At 44.8% G+C, this 27,140-nt stretch overlaps 1 protein-coding gene across 3 annotated transcripts in view; it reads left to right on the plus strand.

Moving 5' to 3' along the window:
• LOC112260409 (ephrin type-B receptor 1) overlaps positions 1 to 27,140 on the plus strand; it is a 314,795-nt gene that overhangs the window by 83,918 nt on the left and 203,737 nt on the right. For all 3 annotated transcript variants that reach the window (XM_042328699.1, XM_042328701.1, XM_042328700.1), the window contains exon 2: positions 8,199 to 8,263. In XM_042328699.1, coding sequence (XP_042184633.1) covers positions 8,199 to 8,263 — 65 coding nt within the window. The remainder of the gene's footprint in view (positions 1 to 8,198; positions 8,264 to 27,140) is intronic.

Raw genomic sequence — 27,140 nt, forward strand, 5'->3', positions numbered from 1 at the left:
TCTGTGCTATAGTAAAAGATTAGTCACCGACATGCTATGGTATCTAGCTGAATGGATCTTGTGTGTGTGTGTGTGTGTGTGCCTAACTTATTGTCTATTGGACATATCCTCTTTTCAGTCAGGCAATCTTATGAGAGTAAATAAGGACAACCCCTCTTCATTTCAGTCTATATGTGCATCCATCCAATCAATGCTCTCTTCTCATAAAGACGGAATCAATGTGGCTGTAATTTCACCTCCATTGATTGGTGGATTCCTTCCCTTCAGATGAGTCACTGTGCCCTCGCTGACACCTATTGGTCTATCACAGCGTTCTCCTCTCAGAGAGAGACAGGAAACTATTACCATTAAAAGGAAGTTATCTTCCATGTTAAGGCTAGATTGTACACAATTGAATACACACCAGCATACACAAGCAATGATCTACACAATAAACACACAACACACACACACACAAATAGAATAGGCTCAGAGATGGGGGTCTGTCCTGCCCTACTCCTATGGGGCTGAAAGTGAGTGTGTGTTTCTGAATGGAATGGTCATTGCTTTCTCTAAAGGTCAGGTAGATAGCTGGAGAATGAATGCTACTAATTATGGCCTTGAAAACCAGACTGTGGCTGGAGGTCCACAGACAGTGTGATTAAAGAAAGTGTGTGTGTGTTTGTGTGTGTAAGAGAGAGGGTGTAAGAGAGAGGGTGTGTGTGTTAGTGTGTGTTAGAGAGGGTGTGTGTGTGTGCGTGCGCGCGTGTGTGTGTGTGTTTACGTGTGAGAAATGGAGATAGATGCCAATGGGGTATAGGCTGCCTGTCGCAGGCAGAGGACGACTGGTCTAATTGGAAGCCACATTTCTTTTCTAATAAGTGCCGGAGCACAGGGTCGCTGGAGAGCCTGTCTGAGGATCGGAGACCGTCAACTGTGTGTGTGTGTGTGTGCGTGCGTGCGTGTGTGACAGCAGGGCGGAAGGAAGTATGGAAGACAGCAGGAAGAGGGGAAGGAGGGTAGGATGGGGGAGAAGGAGAGGCATAGCAGAGGACAGGAGAGGGGGATGGCGTGAGGAGGAAGTGGGGGTGTTTGTGATGAATTAAAGATGGCACTCTCCGGCAGCAGTGTTTCTAAAGATCACTCTTTCTGAAATGTTAATGAATGCAAATGATGTGGCATAATTTCTTCTGACCAGAGAGGAAGAGGGGAAGGAGAGGGGATGGAGAGAGAGAGAGAGAGAGAGAGAGAGAGAGAGAGAGAGAGAGAGAGAGAGAGAGAGAGAGAGAGAGAGAGAGGGGTGGGGGCAGAGAACGGGGACAAGAGAGAGGGAGAGATAAATGAGGAAATGAGTTAAATTCAGAGAGAGCGAGAAAGAGAGATAGATGGAGCTGGAGAGATACACAGCTGCGAGGGGGTATTTTGAGTGGTGCTGCACCGGTTGTAGAGAAGCTGATTGACCATTAGGATATGCATGAGTATCTGTCACTAGACTGTCTACTCTTGTGTAGCTACTAGCTTGTTACCTGTGTCTGGCTATAGGCTAGCTCTGTGGGGGCTGTCTGGTTCTGTGTTCTCCTGTTTTGTCCTGGCCTACAACAATTTTCTCATGAGGGACATAGAGACGTTTGTCCCGCTGGCCAGGTTCTGAATCGAGAGATTACCACAGCATAGTATTGTTTGTTCAGTGACGTCGCCAGTGTAAGTAGGGATTTGGACAAGAGTATGAAACAGGTATTTGAGTAGTTGCCTTTCTACTTCAGACGGTTAGTCTCCCTAACAGAGGACTGAACACATGGGTGCCAAGCACCGTGTGATTCACCCGCTCCTCTCCTCTGAAGAGCCTGCTGTGTTTCTCCCTCTTTCCTATCTTACCCCTCTTTCACACCCCCAAGATTTCCCTAGCTCTCCGTGGTGTGATATTGTCCCCCTCCTGTCGTTTTCCCTTCTCCTCCCCCATCCCTCCTTCCCTCCCCCTCCCTCCTTCCCTCCCCCTTCTCCTCCCCATCCCTCCTTCCCTCCCCCTCCCCCATCCCCCTTCTCCTCCCCCATCCCCCTTCTCCTCCCCCATCCCCCTTCTCCTCCCCCATCCCTCCTTCCCTCCCCCATCCTTCTGCTCCCCCATCCCTCCTTCCCCATCCCCCTTCTCCTCCCCCATCCCCCTTCTCCTCCCCATCCCTCCTTCCCCCCCCCATGCCCCCTTCTCCTCCCCCATCCCCCTTCTCCCCCCCATCCCCCTTCTCCTCCCCCATCCCCCTTCTCCTCCCCCATCCCCCTCCCCTCCCCCTCTCCCTGCAACGGTGAGTCAGTCTTTCCTTTCAAACGGAAAGAAAATGTATCTTCACTTAGACTCGACGATGTGTGACTGCGTCTCCCTGCACAGGGTGATAAGTGTGTGTGCGCGCGGGCGGGTGTGTGTGTGCGCGCGCGTGCGTGTGTGAGAGGTTATTCATTTAGCCGTGTCTCCTAGCTCAGTGGTGCGAGACGCGTAATCCCTTCACTTCCTCTCTGTCACCTAACGTCTCAAGATGATTGTCTGTTCAGATTTCAATTTATATCGATGAACCACACTGCCATAACTGTCTATTGAGAAATGACATGAATGGCAATCTGCAATATACTCCCAACTGACGTTGATGGATAAGGCTGGGGAAAATGGGTATGATAGACGTTGAAATGGAGGCAATAGACAGAGAGAGATGTAAATGGACGTTACTTTGGACCTACTGTGGTGATTCACGTTGTTTTATCACTGCTTCTTATTCTCTTTGTCCAGAAGCAATGTTCCAACAGAATCTCCTCATGTTCCACCATTAAACCCCCATGATCCCAAATCAGCTCAAAGTGTTCACACGTAGCCACCAGGGCTCGGCTCAACCGATCCTGAAACACAATGTTGGTTTGGAATCCAATAAGCGCTCGCAAGAGCCTGGGACTCTGCTGTAACGACATTTCGACCAATCCCATTCTCCGGTTTTAATTTCCCAGAGTGCTGTCTGTGAGTGAATGGCTTCCCCATTGGCGGCCATAAGGCAAAGATAGGCAGGGAGCCTCCGCTCCATTTGTTCAGCAAAAATCCCCCCCCTTTTTTTATTTCTAATCCTCAGCGTTGACATTCTTCAGACAGTAATAATCACATAAAGAAGGTGACCTAATGTTGGATCAGATTGTCATATTGACTCACAAAGTGCTCTCATCCAACAGTTGACCAGAAAGGGGGGTTGAGAAGGAGGGGTGGAGGGATGGGGATTCAAATATGGGTTGGGGGTGTGGGGGGGGGGGGCCCTCTGAGAATTTGTGGCCGTATTGGCAGAGGAAGAGTGAGCAGCCAAAAGCCGCCGCACCACATGTCATATCGACCCCCTCTGCATACAGGCATCACCACAAAGGGAGAAAATTACACTCCCGGCCCCTCACTCTGTCACATACCGGTGACAATTCACCAGACAACCCTCCTCAACCTGTATCTGAACACTGAACAACACAGTGGCGTTTGTTTTTTTCTCCTTTGTCTCTTCTGTGTCTTGTATTGACTTTCCTTATAGGCTACCTAGAGTATGTGTATAAATGGGATCCTGCAGCTCCTATTGGCAACGGGTGATCATCCGTGTCCACTGTAATGCATCATGCGAGCACGTGCTGACGTGTAATTGTGTGAAGAGGGCTGGAGGTATCGATCGCAGACGCAGGAGCCTCATCAATGTTGAATGCAGTCGCAGTAGTCCTCCCTTTCTTTGCTCTCTACCTCCCTCTCTATGTCCCTCCCTACCTCCCTCTCTACCTCCCTCCCTCCCTCTCTACCTCCCTCCTACCTCCCTCCCTCTCTACCTCCCTCCCTCAAACATTTGTGGACAGCTCTTCAAATGAGTGGATTTGGCTATTCCAGCCAGACCCGTTGTTGACAGGTGTATAAAATCGAGCACACAGCCATGTAATCGCTACAGACAAACATTGGTAGTAGAATGGCCTTTACTGAAGAGTTCAGTGACTTTTAACGTGGCACCGACAGAGGATGCCACATTTCCAGCAAGTCAGTTCATCAAATGTCTGCCCTACTAGAGCTTCCCCGGTCAACTGTAAGTGCTGTTATTGTGAAGTAGAAACATCTACAAGCAACAAGGGCTCAGCCATGAAGCGATAGGCCACACAAGCTCACAGGACGGGACCGCCAGGTGCTGAAGCATGTAACGTGTGAAAATAGTCTGTCTTCGGTTGTAACACTCACTATCAAGCAACGTCAGCACAAGCACTGTTCGTCGGGAGCTTCATGAAATGGGTTTCCATGGCCGAGCAGCCGCACACAAGCCTAAGATCACCATGCACAATGCCAAGTGTCGACTGGAGTGGTGTAAAGCTCTCTGCTATTGGACTCTGGAGCAGTGGAAAGGCGTTCTCTGGAGTGATGAATCACGCTTCACCATCTGGCAGTCCAACGGACTAATCTGGATTTGGCGGATGCCTGGAGAAAACTACCTGCCTTAATGCATAACGCAAACTTTAAAGTTTGGTGGTGGAGGAATACTGGTCTGGGGATGATTTTCATGGTTTGGGCTAGGCCCCTTAGTTCCAGTGCTGGGAAATCTTAACGCTACAGCATACAATGACAATCTAGAGGATTCTGTGCTTCCAACAGTTTGGGGAAGACCCTTTATAGTTTCAGCTTGACAATGCCCCCGTGCACAAAGCGAGTTCCATACAGAAATAGTTTGTTTGAGATCGGTGTGGAAGAACTTAGCTGGCCTGCACAGAGCCCTGACCTCAACCCCATCGAACACCTTTTGGATTAATTGGAACGCCGACTGCGAGCCAGGCCTAATCACCCAAGATCATTGGCCAACCTCACTAATGCTCTTGTGGCTGTCCCCGCAGCAATGTTCCAACATCTCGAGGAAAGCCTTCCCAGAAGAGTGGAGGCTCATTATAGCAGCAAACAATTACACCAATGATCAACGATAAGCATATTGTCCATATTCTACAGATAGATGAAATTGAATCCTCTCTCCCCTGTACGCACCCTAGAAGGCCCAGTTATACTGAGCAGTGATGAGCACTGGGCTGAACTATAGCAAACCAACTGATTCACTTTAATTGGTGTGGCGGGTGGCTGTAACGAATGATACACACATTGAACAAAGGACCAGCCATTCCTGAATCTTTCTATTATAACAAATCCTCTCTGATCCATTCCATTCAATATGGCCTTCTGGCCTTGCTGCCAGCTTAATGACTTCATACATTAAAGCCTATACTTTTCTATTGTTCTTGCTATGGATTGATAAGAATTCGCATAGTTTACAAATACAATACACCGAACAACCCAAAACACTAACGTAGGTGTATCAGTTCGTTCCAGACGGAATTGCTTAGAAACCTGCTGTTTTCAATGTATCTCCCTGATGCAGGTAACGCTGACGAGGCTACATGTAAAACACAGGGAAACACTATTGAGCATGCCCTCCGAAGCGGAGGACAAGAAGAGCGTCCTATTTTCTTCCACTGAGGGATCCTGGGTGCTAAGGGCTGAATGGTGAGCAGGGAGGTTAGATGTGGTCAGGTCTAATTGCCGGGTGATTTTACGCTGGAAGAAAAGAGGACAAAATTGTTTTATGGGGCTTTTATAGCACTAAAACAATTAGCCTAGTGTGGAGGGACCTGGGCCAGGGACAGAGTTGGCACTGGCAGGGAACGGGGAGGTATCTTAGCCTTTAGGATATCCCAACAGCTTGGTAACAGCCATGTGGAAACAATTATGATGAAATATTCGTCAATCCACTCGTAAGGAAAAGAAGTGGAGTCTGGGATGCCATGTTAGAGAACTGGGACATCGGTCTCGCTACATTGGGACGGTTAGCGAGCAAGTGTGCATTGTAGCACTTTCATGCGACATTGAACATTTCCATTCGATATTCTCCATTATTAGATCACCTTTTGTCAAGCCACAGAGGGATGAGCAGTGGACAGGTGCCCGAGCTGTGGCATAAGGAGGACCCACTCTCTCTCCTCACCCCATGGGACCTCAGTCCAGCCCATCTTCTAATGTCCTTGTAGCGTCCCTCATTCACTCATCTGTCACACTAAGACTCTGCTAATGGGGGCTAGCCACATGACACGATGGGTCCCCCCCAGGGGCTTTCGACCTCTCCCACTGCCTTACCTCCCTCCGTTTCAAATCCTCAGTCTCCCCTCCTCACTCATTTCTCTCTCCTTCCTCTCCCATCCCTGCCTTTCCCTGCCTCACTACCCCCTCTACTCCCAACCCCTCCCTCCCTCTTCAAAAGGAACGGGGAAATGGCTTTTCCAATCTCCTTGGGGTTTGACTAAAGCCTCAGTGATTTCCCCTGAGCAAGCCCATGGATGCAGGCCCCGTGACAGAGCCTGGTGGCTGGTGCGTAAAGCTCCATCAGTCTTGACAGACAGACAGATAGACAGGCAGACAGACAGACAGACAAAACAAGCAGACAGTGGTGACAGACCAAAGCTTTATCTGAGGAGAAATTGAAATTGCCTGATGGAAACCCAGTGTGAACAAGGCTGTCAGCGCAAAAGAACATGGGAGATAGGTGTGTGTGCGCTTGCGTGTGTGTGTGTGTGTGTGTCTGCACTACAGTAGTACCACAGCAGAATCCTTTAGCTGAATCACCACCAGGGCTAATTGGTTTGGTGCTCTGTGGACAGTTTCTGTCAGGGAAGAGGAGATTGGCACTGAAACCACCCTCTACTGTCTTCTGCTCTCCCATCAATCAACTGCACTATGCTATTCTCACCATTTCTCACCAACAGTATTTCACAATCAGTTAAGAGACGTGACATAAGATATGGTTTAGATTAAGGAATCGTATTAGGATTGGTTGAGGTCAGTTAAAATAAGTCTGATCAGTTTAAGGGTGTGTTTCCATCCCTAGATCAACCCCGAAATCACATCTTCCTGAAATTCACATCTTCCCGAAATCACATCTTCCTGGTATATTCGCACCACTTTCATTTCTTCAGACAACAAACACAATCGGGTCCTTGGCAGTTGGCACCAGATATACCAAGATGGCAAACTATTGTTTGGGTGACTTCCTACAAGACGCCTTCTCTTGCCTGGAACAATATCAGCTTTTAGTGACACTGACGGCGTGCCAACGCTGCAGATATGAATCAACACGGGCTGACAAATGCCTCAGGACTGGTGCCAGGTCTATTTGTCTGCTGGGTGTCGGTGAGAGTTAGGGTGAGACAAAGGGGGAGAGGGGGGAGGTAGAGAGTGAGGGGGGAGGGGGATACCCATCCTTTTGGTGGAGATTATAAGAGTACATGGCCATTAAGGCCAGATGTGGGTGTAGGCAATTCATTTGTTTTGGAGTAATGCAAACTGATTTGATTTGACATAATGACACGTGGCGAGTAGGTGAGTGGGTGTGTCTCTCTTCACCTTTTGGTTGTTCTATACCAGTGGTCACAAACCCTGGTCTTTAAGACCCACAGGGTTAGTGCACACTATTGTTCTAACACAGCAGTAAAGTACCACTGGGTGACCAGTGTTCTATCCAGTATATGCAGTGAACTATGGCCAGAGTGTGTTCCCTCTGGCCAGGCTAGCAGGCTGTCAGTGCTCTGATGGTGCTCTGATGGTGTTTCTTAAGTAAACACGTGAGTGGAAATGGCCTGGTCGGCTGTGGAGAGCCCTCTACAGTGATGAGAGAAATCACGCTGGGTAAACAATGGCACAAAGCGCAGCACTCAGCACACACACACGCGGGCGCAGACACACACACACACTCAGCACACACACACTCAGCACACAAACAGACTCAGCACACACACACACACTCAGCACACACACACTCTGCATACACACCCAGTGCGCACACACACCCAGTGTGCACACACACGCACACAGTGAGATAATGTTCAGCACTCTAGTGCTAGAATCTACTGGTCCTCAACATTCCACTCCAATAGAGCAATGCTACTCTTTGTTCTATTTCTCTCTTTTTCCAAACAGAAGAGAAGTAGAAATTGAGGATAAGTTGAGCAGGTCCATTTACTTTCTGTCATCAGGTGTTCTTTTCTGGAACAGAACTCTGGTCATTTCTGCAGTAAAACTAATCAAAGTGCTCATTCATGACTTAACCTCAACCATGGGACAGGAGTGAGAATGTACGACAACATACTTTGTTTTATAACTGACTAACCTGTTTCTCTCTCTCTCTCTCTCTCTCTCTCTCTCTCAGAAACATTGATGGACACACGGGTGGCTACGGCTGAGCTAGGCTGGACGGCCTACCCTGCGTCTGGGGTGAGTAACATCCTTGTAGGACTCCAGACAGCACCATTTTTCTGTACCGTCCCCGGTTACCTTCTCTCCAAGTTGATCATTTTCAATCTTCTCTGGTTCAATGTTTCCCCAACCACTTTAGGTGTAAATGGCTAGCAATACCATTCTAGGAGGGCTAAATGGTTATGCCATATGATAATGCAAGCCAAGGAACTGTAGAACCCCAGTACAAATACCCTTTGATTGGCCTTTGTCTCCGTAGCCCAATGAGTCGATCAATGTCATCCCCAGCATGTACAATACTGTCTTTCCCCAGACAGACAGACAGCCATGCCATAGAACTACAGCAGCGTAGTAGAGTAGTGTGATCCCTATTGCAGTAATTTCTTTTTTCTCCATCCCATCCCCGCTCGTAATGACTTAATTACATAATGGGTCCACTTAAGCCAGTGAAAGCCAGCCCAGATCACTTCAATAGAGGCTATAGGGGATAAGACAGCTATAATGCTACAGTAATGCTTCAGTGTAATGATACAGTTATCCAGGGGAGGAAGAGGCTAAGGAGGAGCAAGGTCACTAGCACCGGCTGTCGGCTATACAGCCGGGTACATACACATTTTCAGCCGGGTACTTTTTCCACTTAAATTAACTGGGCTACTTTAAAAAAAAAAAACAATTTGCCAAGTCAGAAAAAAAGAAGTCAGCCGAGCCCTCTCCCACTGTGCATCTTCTAGCGATCTATTGATCGTCTAGGTGCCTGTCAGTCACAAAGTGAGCGATGACAGGGCTCCCGGTACCTGGGTGTGTGTGTTGTGTACGCTGTGGTTGCAGTCACATTTCTTTACGCGGAGGGAGGGGAGCATGATGCTCCTACGTCTTCTTCGTCAATTTGCATGTTCCGTTCATGGTTACGGTGAGTAGAAATCCACTTGGCCTGTTTTCTGGCACATTCATTTCTTTTATTTTGCGTGTTTCATCTGCAGCCACGAAATGCTGGCGCATAGGCTTACTGTGATTTGACTGACGAACGGCAAGCTTGACTAGTTTAGAAAAGGTGTTGAACTGACTGAATAAAGTCAATCTCATATGTCCTTACCATTCAGAAATCATACAACCTAGTTATGTATCCATAGTATCGCTTCGGGACAAGTAAACTAAAGTTCTCATTTGTGTTTTTGATATGAAGTCCATCGGGACTTGCCAGACAGCGACTTTAAAGTGCGTGACTTGTTAGTAGCCTCCTGAATCGCATCGGTAAGAGAGCTGTTCATTTGACTCCCTAATTTGCATACTGGTAGGGTTTTTGGTGATTATCTGCAGATAAATTATAACTTTTGATGATGATGGTGAATCCTCCTAACTGCAGGAACAGTAGGTAGTCTAGTGGAGAGAGCGCCTCACTCTGGTCCAAAATATGATACAAGAAAATGGATTGAATTGTTTTAAAAGCTAATGATACTTATATGGTGTTATCAAAGATGTTGATGTCTAGTGATTGAATCAAATTGTTGACAATGGAACTGCTGCTTTCTGTGTAGCAAAGCCCATGATTAACGCCTGCTTTAATCTTGGCTCCCGAGTGGCGCAGCGGTCTAAGGCTCTGCATCTCGGTGCAATAAGTGTCACTACAGACCTGGTTCGATTCCAGGCTGTATCACAACCAGCGGTGATTGGGAGTCCCATAGAGAGGCACACAATTGGCCCAGTGCTGTCCTGGTTAGGGCATGGCCGGAGTAGGCCGTCATTGTAAATAAGAATTTGTTCTTAACTGGTTTAAAGAAAGAATTGCTGAGATAATGCCTCTTCAAAGGAAGCTTGAAGTCAGCAGACCTGCAGGATTATTTAAGAAGAAATCTGTGGGTCAATTGTTAAACAAGCATTTTTTTAAATCATATGGCTTGGGGGATCTTGGCTGGCTACTTTTTCTATTTGGCTGGCTACTCCATGTGCTTGTGGAAAACACTAGATTGGGTCGGATTTAACAGATTTGGATTCTTGTGGGTTTCCGGGTACATCCTTTTTGTGCATGAACGGAAATGCCACACTTGTTCCTTTCCTTAGCGTACTAGTACCTCCCAGACCATAGCACAGTGAATCATGCAGCAGCTATGTTGTGTAAAACAACCAGCAGCTGTGTCTAACATGAACAGGCTCTTTGGCATTTTATGAAGCATTTTACAGACACATCCAAGGAGTTTCACGCCACAAAGAGCACTACAGAGAAACATGGGACTTGCTTCAGGCTGACACACACACGCGCGCACTGACTCATTCTGATAGCACGATGGATGGTAAGTGGCTAAACGCTGCTTTTGTCCTCCTGAATGAGCGAGTGGCCTGCTAAGAATAGGCCATGATGTAGTCCCGCAGCTGAGCCGAGGGCAGAGCTGGGCTGAGGGTGTGTGTGTGTGTGTCTTAGATGAGAGCTCTACAGAGTGTGGGGACTAACAGGATGTCTGATGGGTAACAGTGTGTCAGAGAGAATGTGGTTAATACTGCCTGGCATTGGTTGGGCCTTGGCCTAGCCACCTCTCACCAACCATAGTCCTCAGCATGCACACGAGACACAGGGGATGGAAAGGATTCAAAAGAAGAGATGTTTGTATTAGTCTCATTCTGTTGTACAGTTTTTACAATGGAGGTGGTCAGCATTCTCCATTCCCCATTTAATTTCATCATTTTATTTCCAGAAAGAACTTGATGACGGTTCTCCAAAAGAAATACAGTTGTTAAAACCTCTCTGGGATATGTGGGACGGTAGCGTCCCACCTCGCCAACAGCCAGTGAAAGTGCAGGGCGCCAAATTCAAAACAACAAAAAACTCTTCATTAAAATTCCTCAAGCATACAAGCATTTGACACCATTTTAAAGATAAAATTCTCGTTAATCCAGCCACAGTGTCTGATTTCAAAAATGCTTCACAGTGAAAGCACCACAAACGATTATGTTAGGTCACCACCAACTCACAGAAAAACACAGACATTTTTCCAGCCAAAGAGAGGAGTCACAAAAAGCAGAAATAGAGATAAAATTAATCACTAACCTTTGATGATCTTCATCAGATGACACTTCGTTACACAATACATGTATGTTTTGTTCGATAAAGTACATATTTATATCAAGAAATCTCATTTTACATTGGCATGTTATGTTCAGTAGTTCTAAAACATGCGGTGATTGTGCAGAGAGACACATCAATTCACAGAAATACTCATCATAAATGTTGATGAAAATACAAGTGTTATACATGGAATTAGAGATAACCTGCTCCTTAATGTAACCGCTGTGTCAGATTTCCCAAAAACTTTACGGAAAAAGCAAACCATGTAATAATCTGAGTACAGCGTTCAGACAACAAAGCAGCCAAAAAGATATCCGCCATATTGTGTAGTCAACATTAGTCAGAAATATTCACTTACCTTTGATGATCTTCATCAGAATGCATTCCCAGGAATCCCAGTTCCAGGATAAATGTTTGATTTGTTCGATAAAGTTGATCATTTATGTCCAAATAGCTTCTTTTGTTAGCGCGCGTTCAGGTCCAGCTGAACGTCGGACGAAAAGTTCAAAAAGTTATATTACCTCCCGTGAAACTTGTCAAACTAAGTATATAATCAATCTTTAGGATGTTTTTACAATAAATGTTCAATAATGTTCCAACCGGAGAATTCCTATGTCTGTAGAAAAGCAATGGAACGAGAGCTAAGTCTCTCATGACCGCGCCTCAGAGCCTATGGCACTCTGCCAGACACCTGGCTCAATCAGCTCTCATTCGCCCCCACTTCACAGTAGAAGCCTCAAACAAAGTTCTAAAGACTGTTGACATCTAGTGGAAGCATTAGGAAGTGCAATATAACCCCATTTACTCTGTATATTGGAATGGCAAAGAGTTGAAAAACTACAAACCTCAGATTTCCCACTTCCTTTTTGGATTTTTCTCAGGTTTTCGCCTGCCATATGAGTTCTGTTATACTCACAGACATCATTCAAACAGTTTTAGAAACTTCAGAGTGTTTTCTATCCAATACTTCTAATAATATGCATATAATAGCATCTGGGTCAGAGTAGCAGGCAGTTTACTCTGGGTACCTTATTCATCCAAACTACTCAATACTGCCCCCCTGTCAACAAGAAGTTAACTTAAAGCTACAAATGTAACTTTTGGGGAAACGTGACCAAATTCACAGAAATGTGAGTCATAGATCATTGAAAGCAAGTCAAGTAAGCGGTAGATCTGGTCTATTTGCGATATTTCTATGCTTCCCGTTCTTAAGTTTTGTTTTTGCATATTTGACTTTCGGTTAAAAATAAACTCAGCAAAAAAAGAAACGTCCCTTTTTCAGGAGCATCTTTCAAAGATAGTTCATAAAACTCAAAGATCTTGATTGTAAAGGGTTTATACACCGTTTCCCATGCTTGTTCAACCATAAACAATTAATGAACATGCACCTGTGGAACGGTCAATAAGACACTAATAGTTTACAGATGGTAGGCAATTAAGGTCACAGTTATGAAAACTTTGGACACTAAAGAGGCCTTTCTACTGACTCTGGATATTGAAAATATATTTCACAGCGTTTTAGATGGTACAATGATTATGGTACAATCATATCGAGTGGTTCCAATGACGAATTTGACACGATCCACCCATCCCTGGTGACTTTCTTTAGCAAAGATGGTTGACAAAAGCAAATGTAAGTAATTATAACATCATAACGAGTCAAGCAAAACATGTACAATTGAGAGGAATATGTTAGTTAATGTCGAGGCAAACGATCATGCATATTTTTTTGTCATAAAGTTAATTTACAAAAATCGCTATTTAGCAAGTTAGCTGACTAGCTAACATTAGCCAGCTTGCTAGCTGGTGTAATGACATGAGTATAGCATTGTAATTCATGTTGTTTCATGTTTTAGGGACTCCTGAGAAAACAAGCAAACCAGGCTGTCGTCTTGGGAAACAGTGGATGTAAAGAATCTAGCTAGCTAAAGCATTTACTGCAAATTGAATGTACAATTGTGTAAACTTGCTTTGTCGTGCAATGTAGCTGAAGTAAACATAGCTAGCTAACTATTTACTTGCTTATTGTGTAGTGGAGGATAAAAATAGCTGTATGACTTTGGATGTGTAGCTAGCTACAGTATGTAGCCGATCTGTGTAGAACCTATCTGTGAACCTCAGCTATTATAGTTGTTGTATCGACTTCAAGTCTGAATGGAATTAATGAAGCCTATGGATTGAGTAGAATATAATAACTTTATTGTGCCAAGGATGCAAGTCCTATATACATGTACTGTAGTAATAACACATATGGAATCAGTTAAGAACAAACTCTTATTTACAAGAACGGCATACTCATTCCTCACTGTCGGGGAATTGAACCCCTGTCTCCCGAGTGTCCTCCCTGTCTCTGGGAATGCCAAAATGGAAGACTATCAAATTATTCTCAAAGATGCCCTCTGGTGGTCAAACTAGCACTAACTTGCAGTAAAAGAAAAAATGGCTGACAATTAAATAATGTGCCACACTATGGACAAGATGTTTGAAGAGGGTATTTTGTTTTTTAATTATATTGTAAATGGAAATAGTAGAGTTATGTCTTTTATGTAGTTATCAGAACTACAGAGATGGCCGACAGAGATGGCCGCCTCGCTTCGCGTTCCTAGGAAACTATGCAGTTTTTTGTTTTTTTTACGTGTTATTTCTTACACTAGTACCCCAGGTCATCTTAGGTTTCATTACATACAGCCGAGACGAACTACTGAATATAAGATCAGCGTCAACTCACCATCAGTACGACCAAGAATATGTTTTTCGCGATGCGGATCCTGTGTTCTGCCTTACAACCAGGACAACGGAGTGGATTACATGCAGCGACCCGAAAAAACGACTCAGAAAAAGAGGGAAACGAAGCGGTCTTCTGGTCAGACTCCGGAGACGGGCACATCGTGCACCACTCCCTAGCATTCTTCTCGCCAATGTCCAGTCTCTTGACAACAAGGTTGATGAAATCCGAGCAAGGGTAGCATTCCAGAGGGATATCAGAGACTGCAACGTTCTCTGCTTCACGGAAACATGGCTAACTGGAGAGACGCAATCCGAAGCGGTGCAGCCAGCGGGTTTCTCCACGCATCGCGCGGACAGAAACGAACATCTTTCTGGTAAGAAGAGGGGCGGGGGCGTATGCCTTATGACTAACGTGACATGGTGTGATGACAGAAACATACAGGAACTCAAATCCTTCTGTTCACCTGATTTAGAATTCCTCACAATCAAATGTAGACCGCATTATCTACCAAGAGAATTCTCTTCGATTATAATCACAGCCGTATATATCCCCCCAAGCAGACACATTGATGGCTCTGAACGAACTTTATTTAACTCTCTGCAAACTGGAAATGATTTATCCGGAGGCTGCATTCATTGTAGCTGGGGATTTTAACAAGGCTAATCTGAAAACAAGACTCCCTAAATTTTATCAGCATATCGATTGCGCAACCAGGGGTGGAAAGACCCTGGATCATTGTTACTCTAACTTCCGCGACGCATATAAGGCCCTGCCCCGCCCCCTTTCGGAAAAGCTGACCACGACTCCATTTTGTTGATCCCTGCCTACAGACAGAAACTAAAACAAGAGGCTCCCACGCTGAGGTCTGTCCAACGCTGGTCCGACCAAGCTGACTCCACACTCCAAGACTGCTTCCATCACGTGGACTGGGAGATGTTTCGTATTGCGTCAGACAACAACATTGACGAATACGCTGATTCGGTGTGCGAGTTCATTAGAACGTGCGTTGAAGATGTCTTTCCCATAGCAACGATTAAAACATTCCCTAACCAGAAACCTTGGATTGATGGCAGCATTCGTGTGAAACTGAAGGCACGAACCACTGCTTTTAATCAGGGCAAGGTGTCTGGTAACATGGCTGAATACAAACAGTGCAGCTTTCCCTCCGCAAGGCTATCAAACAAGCTAAGCGCCAGTACAGAGACAAAGTAGAATCTCAATTCAACGGCTCAGACACAAGAGGCATGTGGCAGGGTCTACAGTCAATCACGGACTACAGGAAGAAACCCAGCCCAGTCACGGACCAGGATGTCTTGCTCCCAGGCAGACTAAATAACTTTTTGCCCGCTTTGAGGACAATACAGTGCCACTGACACGGCCTGCAACGAAAACATGCGGTCTCTCCTTCACTGCAGCCGAAGTGAGTAAGACATTTAAACGTGTTAACCCTCGCAAGGCTGCAGGCCCAGACGGCATCCCCAGCCGCGCCCTCAGAGCATGCGCAGACCAGCTGGCCGGTGTGTTTACGGACATATTCAATCAATCCCTATACCAGTCTGCTGTTCCCACATGCTTCAAGAGGGCCACCATTGTTCCTGTTCCCAAGAAAGCTAAGGTAACTGAGCTAAACGACTACCGCCCCGTAGCACTCACATCCGTCATCATGAAGTGCTTTGAGAGACTAGTCAAGGACCATATCACCTCCACCCTACCTGACACCCTAGACCCACTCCAATTTGCTTACCGCCCAAATAGGTCCACAGACGATGCTATCTCAACCACACTGCACACTGCCCTAACCCATCTGGACAAGAGGAATACCTATGTGAGAATGCTGTTCATCGACTACAGCTCGGCATTCAACACCATAGTACCCTCCAAGCTCGTCATCAAGCTCGAGACCCTGGGTCTCGACCCCGCCCTGTGCAACTGGGTTCTAAACTTCCTGACGGGCCGCCCCCAGGTGGTGAGGGTAGGCAACAACATCTCCTCCCCGCTAATCCTCAACACTGGGGCCCCACAAGGGTGCGTTCTGAGCCCTCTCCTGTACTCCCTGTTCACCCACGACTGCGTGGCCATGCACGCCTCCAACTCAATCATCAAGTTTGCGGACGACACAACAGTGGTAGGCTTGATTACCAACAACGACGAGACGGCCTACAGGGAGGAGGTGAGGGCCCTCGGAGTGTGGTGTCAGGAAAATAACCTCACACTCAACGTCAACAAAACTAAGGAGATGATTGTGGACTTCAGGAAACAGCAGAGGGAACACCCCCATCCACATCGATGGAACAGTAGTGGAGAGGGTAGCAAGTTTTAAGTTCCTCGGCATACACATCACAGACAAACTGAATTGGTCCACTCACACAGACAGCATCGTGAGGAAGGCGCAGCAGCGCCTCTTCAACCTCAGGAGGCTGAAGAAATTCGGCTTGTCACCAAAAGCACTCACAAACTTCTACAGATGCACAATCGAGAGCATCCTGGCGGGCTGTATCACCGCCTGGTATGGCAACTGCACCGCCCTCAACCGTAAGGCTCTCCAGAGGGTAGTGAGGTCTGCACAACGCATCACCGGGGGCAAACTACCTGCCCTCCAGGACACCTACACCACCCGATGCTACAGGAAGGCCATAAAGATCATCAAGGACATCAACCACCCGAGCCACTGCCTGTTCACCCCGCTGTCATCCAGAAGGCGAGGTCAGTACAGGTGCATCAAAGCTGGGACCGAGAGACTGAAAAACAGCTTCTATCTCAAGGCCATCAGACTGTTAAACAGCCACCACTAACATTGAGTGGCTACTGCCAACACACTGTCAATGACACTGACTCTACTCCAGCCACTTTAATAATGGGAATTGATGGGAAATGATGTAAATATATCACTAGCCACTTTAAACAATGCTACCTTATATAATGTTACTTACCCTACATTATTCATCTCATATGCATACGTAGATACTGTACTCTATATCATCGACTGCATCCTTATGTAATACATGTATCACTAGCCACTTTAACTATGCCACTTGGTTTACATACTCATCTCATATGTATATACTGTACTCGATATCATCTACTGTATCTTGCTTATGCTGCTCTGTACCATCACTCATTCATATATCCTTATGTACATATTCTTTATCCCCTTACACTGTGTATAAGACAGTAGTTTTTTTTTTGGAATTGTTAGTTAGATTACTTGTTCGTTATTACTGCATTGTCGGAACTAGAAGCACAAGCATTTCGCTACACTCGCATTAACATCTGCTAACCATGTGTATGTGACAAATACAATTTGATTTGATTTGATTTGATTTGAATTGTATGGGAAGGTTTGCTCAATCCAAGATTACAACCACTTGATTACAGCATTACGGGAAAACAATTGGAACCATTTCCCTGTTTGACTGCTAGGTTTTATGGGTATTATGACACCTCCACTGTGGGACTCTATAGAGGACTGATGAGACGTTGCTCTCTCTGTACATCTCTATTGCCTAGAGGTGCCTGCAGTTAAACAGACAGTCAAACAAAAAGTGCAATTAAAAGGGACAGTTCCCTAAAAGTAAAAGAAAAATGAGAGCCTTTCCTACAGGTCGAGGAGCCTCAAAATCTCACAGCCATTACGGAGAGCTATGCATGATGTTGGATGTCAGATTGCCTCAGTACTACATTGAGTTGAGCTCTCGCACCCTAGTGAGCTACATCGCACACACACACACACACACACACACACACACACACACACACACACACACACACACACACACACACACACAGACACACACACACACACACACACACACACACACACACACACACACACACACACACACACACACACACACACACACACACACACACACACACACACACACACACACACACACACACACACACTCTACTGCATCTACTCAAGAATCTAGCTCCATCTACACATTCACTCAGCGCAATAAAAATGCTGTTTTTATTCTGTAGGATAGTGGGTACTGCATGAAGTAGAGTAGGAGTTGTCCCTGGTCGCTGATCCAAGGTTAGTTTTCTGTTTTTTTCCCTAATGGTTAAAACTAGCATCTGAGGAAGGTAAGCTGATAGTAGATCTGGGTTTAAGGGCAACATATACCTGCAGGGTTGTTGATATTTGAAGACAGTCAGGGTTCTTTGTTTGTAAGATTCTTGCAGGAAAGTGTGAAGACACAGCTAGTGGTTTTGACCCAGATTCTTATAGTAAAGACTTGAGTATTTCTATTTCATTGAGGCTTGTTCAGTAAAGCAAGGCTAAGTACCAAGGAGTTATTGTCTCTTGTCTCTTCTCAGAGTTGTTTTTAAGCTGTTCTCGCTGTAAGGGTTCAGGGATTGAGCCTTGCTGCAGGGAGAATGCGGTCTCACTAGTGGAAGTTAACAGAGGAACACAGCACCCTTGCTCTGTCTGTGTGTTTATAGCGCCCGGTGCAGATCTGCTCAAGGCAATGATACGTCTGACAGATACGTTGAAAGATGAGGCTAGATCACCACGCACACATTTACAGAGGGTGAGAGGTCATAGCGATGTCAAACAGAGTCGATTTTAGACGTTAGGGGGTATTTATATACGGTAACAGCCCAAGGCTTAAAACTGCAGCATTTTGTTATAGGATCTCTGTCAAAAACATGCTTGAGTCCCTTATACGATGAGCAGCAATGGCATGAAAGTGTATACAGTATAACAAAGCAAATGATAAACTAGGCATATAGCACATAGGATAAAATGTTATATAAGAGGATGTATGTAAAATCACGTTGATATAATGGTCTGTATAAATACAGTAGGTTTGAAGTGGATTACATCTTCCTCCGGACATACTGACTGTGTCCTAAATGGCACCCTATTCCCTATATAGTGCACTTCAAAACTATGATATGTCAGTTGACCACATGTAGACACACACACACTCAAACGCATACGTCATATGCTCATATAGGAAAGTAGAAGACAAGGCAAGCAGATGTGACTAGACCACTTATTCAAAGCAATAATGACTCATACACACACTTACATGGATGGTCTCTCTCCTATTTCAGTCTTTCTTGCTCTCCCTCTCACTCTCTGTCTCGCACGCACACACGCACCCACACACACACACACCCACACACACACACACACACACACACACACACACACACACACACACACACACACACACACACACACACACACACACACACACACACACACACAGCTGCTCAGTGATGATGAATTAAATATGGTGTCCCACAGAGGAGAGTGCCCTTTGACCTCTGCCATTCAGCCATGCAGCAGGCCGGGGGCAAGCAGGCGTGAAAGGTAATGGCTCAGACAGACACACACAGTGTCCACTGTGTTATTTGGAGTCTGGAGAAAACAGCCTCAGATGGAGAAGAGAAGAGGAAGGGAGGAAAGGGGGCGTGGGACGAATGTCAAGAATAGAAACAGAGGAAAAGGAGAGGGATGGAGTGGAGGGTTTTCCGTTTTGGCAATGAGAGATTAGAGAAACCTTTAGAGTGGACCAAGAGGGGGAAAGGAGAGCTGGAAAAGGAGAGGGGAAGGAGTAAGAGGAGGGGGTGGCTTTCAGTTGAGGGAGGCAAAGGGGGGCGTGTAGGATTAAGGGAGACTCGAGCGAGCGGAGATATAGTGGGAAAGAGGGCAATTGTGTGTGGAGAGTGAAAAAAAGAGTGTGGCTGGGCATCGGTTGACTGTGTATGAATGAGAGTCTGGGTTAGCGCTTGTGACTCCACGGGTCAGAGATGGCGCACAGGCTTGTGGGATGGGTGTTAGGAGTAGCAGGGGATAGGGGTAGGGTGCTATGGGTAGGGGAGAAAGGGAGAGGACGCTGTATGGCGCTGGGGTATGGTGCTGAGGGTAGGGAGCTAGGGGAGAGCAATAGTGGGTAGGGTGTAGGTAGGTGCTGATTTAGGTGCTGACTGAGATTCAGATTTATGGCAGAAAGGGGAATTTGGTTGCTGCAGAGTTCTATGGTCCTAGCTCCCATATACAGTGGCTTGCGAAAGTATTCACCCCCCTTGGCATTTTTCCTGTTTTGTTGCCTTACAATCTGGAATTAAAATAGATTTTTTGGGGGGTTTATATCATTTAATTTACACAACATGCCTACCACTTTGAAGAACTACACTAATTAGCATAGCGCAATGGTCAAAAAATATTACTAGAAAATATTCATGAAATCACAAGTGAAATATAGCGAAACAAAGCTTAGCCTTTTGTTAATCACCCTGTCATCTCAGATTTTTAAATTATGCTTTACAGCTAAAGCAAGACAAGCGTTTGTGTAAGTTTATCGATAGCCTAGCATAGCATTATGTCCAGCTAGCAGCAGGAAACTTGGTCACGAAAATCAGAAAAGCAATCAAATTAATCGTTTACCTGGATGATCTTCGGATGTTTTCACTCACGAGACTCCCAGTTAGACAGCAAATGTTCCTTTTGTTCCTTAAAGATGATTTTTATACCCAAAATACCTCCCTTTGTTGGTCACGTTATGTTGAGAAATCCACCAGAAATAGCTGTCACGACAACAGCAGAAAAAAAAATCCTAATTATATCCATGATATCGACAGAAACATGGCAAACGTTTTTTATAATCAATCCTCAAGGTGTTTTTCAAATATCTATTCAATAATATATCAACCGTGACAATCGGCTAGGAGCGAGAGGAAAAATGACTACCTCTGTCTTTTACGCAAGAATCACTCTGAGAGCCCTCAGCTGGCCACTTACGCAATGTGGTCGTTTACGCTCATTCTTCAACATAAAGGCGTGAAACTACGTCTAAAGGCTGTAGACACCTTAGGGAATACGTAGAAAAAGGAATCTCGTTGATATGCCTTTCAATGGCCAATAGGGATGCATAGGAAAACAACGGTTTCAAAATAAGAGGCACTTCCTGATTGGATTTTCCTCAGGGTTTCGCCTGCAATATCAGTTCTGTTATACTCACTGACAGTATTTTGACAGTTTTGGAAACTTTAGAGTGTTTTCTATCCTAAGCTGTCAATTATATGCATATTCTAGCATCTGTTCCTGAGAAATAGGCCGTTTACTTTGGGAACGTTATTTTTCCAGAAATAAAAAAGTGCCCCCTAGTTTCAAGAGGTTTTAACAAACTATAGTTTTGACAAGTCGGTCAGGACATCTACTTTGTGCATGGCACAAGTAATTTTTCCAACAATTGTTTACAGACAGATTATTTCACTTATAATTCAGTGTATCACAATTCAAGTGGGTCAGACGTTTACATACACTAAGTTGACTGTGCCTTAAACAGCTTGGAAAATTCCAGAAAATTATGTCATGGCATGAGAAGCTTCTGATAGACTAATTGACATCATTTGAGTCAATTTGAGGTGTACCTGTGGATGTATTTCAAGGCCTACCTTCCAACTCAGTGCCTCTTTGCTTGACATCATGGGAAAATCAAAAGAAATCAGCCAAGACCTCCACAAATATTGTAGACCTCCACAAGTCTGGTTCATCCTGGGAGCAATTTCTAAACGCCTGGATGTACCACGTTCATATGTACAAACAATAGTACGCAAGTATAAACACCATGCAGCCGTCATACCGCTCAGGGCAGGAAACACGTTCTGTCTCCTAGAGATGAACGTACTTTGGTGCGAAAAGTGCAAATCAATCCCAGAACAACAGCAAAGGACCTTATGAAGATGCTGGAGTAAACAGGCACAAAAGTATCTATATCCACAGTAAAACTAGTCCTATATCGACATAACCTGAAACGCAGCACAGCAAGGAAGAAGCCACTCCTCCAAACCCGCCATGAAAAAGCCAGACTACGGTTTGCAACTGCACATGGGGACAAAGATCGTACTTTTTGGAGAAATGTCCTCTCGTCTGATGAAACAAAAATAGAACTGTTTGGCTATAATGACCATCGTTATATTTAGAGATTAAAGAGGGACGCTTGCAAGCCGAAGAACACCATCCCAACCGTGAAGCACAGGGGTGGCAGCATCATGTTGTGGGGCTGCTTTGCAGCTGGAGGGACTGGTGCACTTCACAAAATAGATGATCATGATGCAGAATTATGTGGCTATATTGATGCAACATCTCATGATATCAGTCAGGAAGTTAAAGCTTGTTCGCAAATGGGTCTTCCAAATGGACAATGACCCCAAGCATACTTCCAAAGTTGTGGCAAAATGGCTTAAGGACAACAATGTCAACGTATTGGAGTGGCCATCACAAAGCCCTGACCTCAATCCTATAGAAAATTTGTGGACAGAACTGAAAAAGTGTGTGCGAACAAGGAGGCCTATATACCTGACTCAGTTACACCAGCTCTGTCAGGAGGAATGGGCCAAAATTCACCCAACTTGTTGTGGGAAGCTTGTGGAAGGCTACCCGAAACATTTGACCCAAGTTTCAACAATTGAAAGGCAATGCTACCAAATACTAATTGAGTGTATGTAAACTTCTGACCCACTGGGAATATGATGAAGGAAATAAAAGCTGAAATAAATCATTCTCTCTACTATTATTCTGATATTTCACATTCTTAAAATAAAGTGGTGATCCTAACTGACCTAAGACAGAGATTTTTTACTAGGAATAAATGCCAGAAATTGTGAAAAACTGGGTTTAAATTGATTTGGCTAAGGTGTATGTAAACCTCTGACTTCAACTGTACATATGCATATGCCACTTTTCCATTTTTCATTTTTTAAATATTTTTTTCATTTCACTTCACCAATTTGGACTTGACATAAAATCCATTTAAATTACAGGTTGTAATTGCAACAAAATAGGAAAAATGCCAAGGGGGATGAATACTTTTGCAAGGCACTGTAGACACACTGTAACCCAGAGGGGTAGGGTTTGGGATACAAAAAGGAGTAGAGGAAAGGCAGTGGTTGGGATGGGAAGAAGGATGGAGTAGTGTGGGGAAAAGGGGGCGAGGTGGGGTTGAGATGGGGTGGGAGAAGGTGAAATTGGGTGGAATAAAAAGGAAGATTAAGGGAATTGGAAGTGAAAGTCTGTGTCCTGGCCTATGACAGGTGTGAGAGGGTAGGTAGGGATGAGTTAATGGATGTCTCGTGGGGTGTGTGTGTGTGCGTGTGTGTTAGTGTGTGTGTGTGTGTGTGTGAGATATGATCAGGCTGGTCAAATTGATGGCTGTCCCCGTCAGGCGTTGATGTGCTCTCCGCATGTCTTAAATAGGAGACAGCCTGGCTGACCATCTGACCATCTGCTGGCCAGACACACACTTCCATTATTCATACACACACACACACACACACACACACACACACACACACACACACACACACACACACACACACACACACACACACACACACACACAGGATGGGGTACATGGAGCATAGGTGGGGGGGACAGGGGGATGAAGGACAAAAAGAGTGAAGTGATGAGGGAGGTGGAGATTTTAGCATGTAAATCTGGGTGGGGCAATCACTAAACAATACATCACTAAACACTAAATTAAACAACACAAAACGCTAAACTATAACGGTAAAATACGGTGCCCACAAACTGTTGTCCCAACAGCAGAGTCCCAACAGCAGTCCCAACACCTTACCACTGCTACACCTGGCTATCAGCAGAGCCTAGTCTCGCAGGAAAACAGTTAATTCAGCCTCATTTACTGCCTTTAAAAAAAACATAGCTGATATAGCTGACTTGCTTAAACAAATGTGGTTTCTAATGACTATTGAGATGTACAAACTTATGGCATAAGGGGACGACAATCGGATAAGAGGCAATCCGTAATTTGGATTAAAACACTAATGAGCGAGCTAGGACGGGCGTAGTTGGCTTATGTTCAGCGTTTATTTCAGTGAATTAAACGCTGAACATAAGCCAACCCTCACAAAAACACAGGGCGTACTGAACAAACAAATGCCCCAAACAGGGGGACTTAAACCGTCCAGGGAAAACCCACAAAATGGGAAAACACAAAACCCAATAGACGTGCACACAAGTACACCAAACAGACGATCACAATAATTAATCCCGCACAAGGAACCCTGCGGGCCGGCTGACTAATAAAGCCTACTACCTAACTCAAAACAGGTGCACACAATCAACACATAAGGAGGGGGAGGAAATAATCAGTAGCAGCTAGTAGGCCGGCGATGACGACCGCCGAGCGCCACCCGAACGGGAAGGGGAGTGTCCTTCGGTCGGAGTCGTGACAGTGACGTAGTGTCCCCATGAGTGACAGAACACTGAGCCAATCACGGCACAACTAGAGAATATTACGAACCCCTACATTTTCCGCTGGCTGCCCCACCACCACAGAAAGCACTGAGCTAGGCTGAAACATCTGCTTTTTGGAGCTGCCTTCCTCAAGAAATCAAAAAAGAGACCATGTTTGTATTTTAAAATCGGTTTATTTTACCTTTTATTTAACCAGGCAAGTCAGTGAAGAACAAATTGTTATTTTCAATGATGGCCTAGGAACAGTGGGTTATCTGCCTTATTCAGGGGCAGAACGACAGATTTTTACCTGGTCAACTCTGGGATTCGATCTTGCAACCTTTCGGTTACTAGTCCAACGTCTGATGCTTTATTAACTCAATTATAAACAATTCTTTACATTTGCAAACTGATATGTGACATGTATCTATACATGTGGAAATCCCATGTCCCTCTGTGAACAATTAATGCTAGAAAACTGCAACTGAAACACAGGTTATTGATGTGGCAAATGGCCCTTCAAAATGTTCCATTCATCCAGCAAATCTAGGCACCGCAGCCCAAAGCTTTGACCTACGCTCTTCTCCTTTGCAAGGTTTTATCACTCTAAGTACAGTGTGCATGCAAAAGTATTTGGCTGTGGATTAATGCACTCCTGAAATACAGCCCTTAAATGCAATTAACATTGTAGGAACATTGTGACAAAGTTTGAACCCTCTGAACCATGGAGAAAATAAGCGAGAACAATCTGATTACTAGCTACCTAGTTGATAGCCCTCAACAACTGATTTAAAAAAAAAACTATTATTCTCTCTTATTTTAGATATTGCTATCAGATAGGGCCTCTGCAACTTCTCTCTAATTGAATTGCATGTAAATGTGACATCTTCTTTTCTAGCATTGGAAAAAGAGGAATAGAAGAATGAGAGAGAATGAGAGAGAGAGAGAGAGAGAGAGAGAGAGAGAGAGGTGAACTGTGACCCTGGAGTCTGGAGCTGAAATGGAAAGAGGAGAGAAAAATGACAGTGAATCGTGCTGGCTGTGCTTCAGTGGCCATGGGAGAAGAGCATCTTAATCTCGGGGTGACACACACAACACACACACAGTGAAGGATATAGGGTGTGTTTGCTAGGTTTGTCTGATAGACTAGGTTGTATTTGCTCTGCGTAGACATCATCATTTACACTCAACATGGGGACAGGGATGACAGGACAGGCAATTACATGTACCAGGGACATGTGTGTGTGTGTGTGAAGAAGCGTTGAAGAAGACTAGCAGCTGAAGCACGTTGCAGTTGTGTGTATTAGAAATGTACCAAAGGTTGATCTGATCCTTCTATATGTATATTACCTGTAAATACAGTACCAGTCAAAAATGTGGACACACCTACTAATTCAAGGTTTTTCTTTATTTTTTACTATTTTTAACATTGTAGAATAATAGTGAAGACATCAAAACTATGAAATAACACATATGGAATCATGTAGTAACCAAAAAAGTGTTACATAAATCAAAATATATTTTATATTTGAGATTCTTCAAATAGCCACCCTTTGCCTTGATGACAGCTTTGCACACTCTTGGCATTTTTTCAACCAGCTTCATGAGGTAGTCACCTGGAATGCATTTCAAGTAACAAGGGGTGCCTTGTTAAAAGTTAATTTGTGGACTTTATTTCCTTTTGAATGCATTTCAGCTAATCAGCTATGTTGTGACAAGGTAGGCTGGTATACAGAACATACCCCTATTTGGTAAAATACCAAGTCCATATTATAGCAAGAACAGCTCAAATAAGTAAAGAGAAACAACTGTCCGTCATTACTTTAAGACATGAAGGTCAGTCAATCTGGAAATTTTCAAGAACTTTGAAAGTTTCTTCAAGTGCAGTCGCAAAATCCATCAGGCGCTATGATGAAACTGTCTCTCATGAGGACCGCCACAGGAAAGGAAGACCCAGAGGTACCTCTGCTGCAGAGGATAAGTTCATTAGAGTTAACTGTACCTCAGATTGCAGCCCAAATAAATGCTTCACGGAGTTCAAGTAACCGAAACATCTCAACATCAACTGTTCAGAGGAGACTGTGGGAATCAGGCCTTCATGGTTGAATTGCTGCAAAGAAACCACTACTAATGGACACCAATAAGAAGAAGAGACTTGCTTGGGCCAAGAAACACGAGCAATGGACAATAGACCGGTAGAAATCTGTTCTTTGGTCTGATGAGTCCAAATTTGAGATTTTTGGTTCCAACTACCGTGTCTTTGTAGGACACAGAGAAGGTGAACGGATGACCTCTGCATGTGTGATTACCACCATGAAGCATGGAGGAGGTTCCAGACGCACCGGATTGTGTCAAGAACTGCAACGCTGCTGAGTTTTTCACTCTCAACAGTTTCCCGTGTGTATCAAGAACGGTCCACCACCTAAAGGATATTCTGCTAACTTGACACAACTGTGTTAAGCATTGGAGTCAACATGGGTCCATGCCTTGACGAATTGAGGCTGTTCTGAGGGCAAATAAGGTGGTGGAACTCAATATTAGGGAGGTAGTCCTAATGTTTTGTATGTGTATTTACAGTACATTTGGAAAGTAATCAGACCCCTTCCCCTTTTCCACATTGTGTTACGTTACAGCCTTATTCTAAATTTGATTAAATACATATTTTTTCCTCGTCAATCTACACACAATAACCCAATACCCCAGGACGAAGTGAAAACAGGTTTTTATAAATGTTTGCACATTTCTAAAAAAAACAAACAGATATACCTGATTTACATAAGTAGTCAGACCCTTTGCTATATGACTCGAAATTGAGCACAAGTGCATCCTGTTTCCATTGGTCATCCTTGAGATACCTGTACAACTTGATTGGAGTCCACCTGTTTATATAAGG

This window comes from Oncorhynchus tshawytscha, linkage group LG10 (genome assembly GCF_018296145.1).
Source record: "Oncorhynchus tshawytscha isolate Ot180627B linkage group LG10, Otsh_v2.0, whole genome shotgun sequence".
In the NCBI taxonomy this organism is placed as follows: Eukaryota; Metazoa; Chordata; class Actinopteri; order Salmoniformes; family Salmonidae; genus Oncorhynchus; species Oncorhynchus tshawytscha.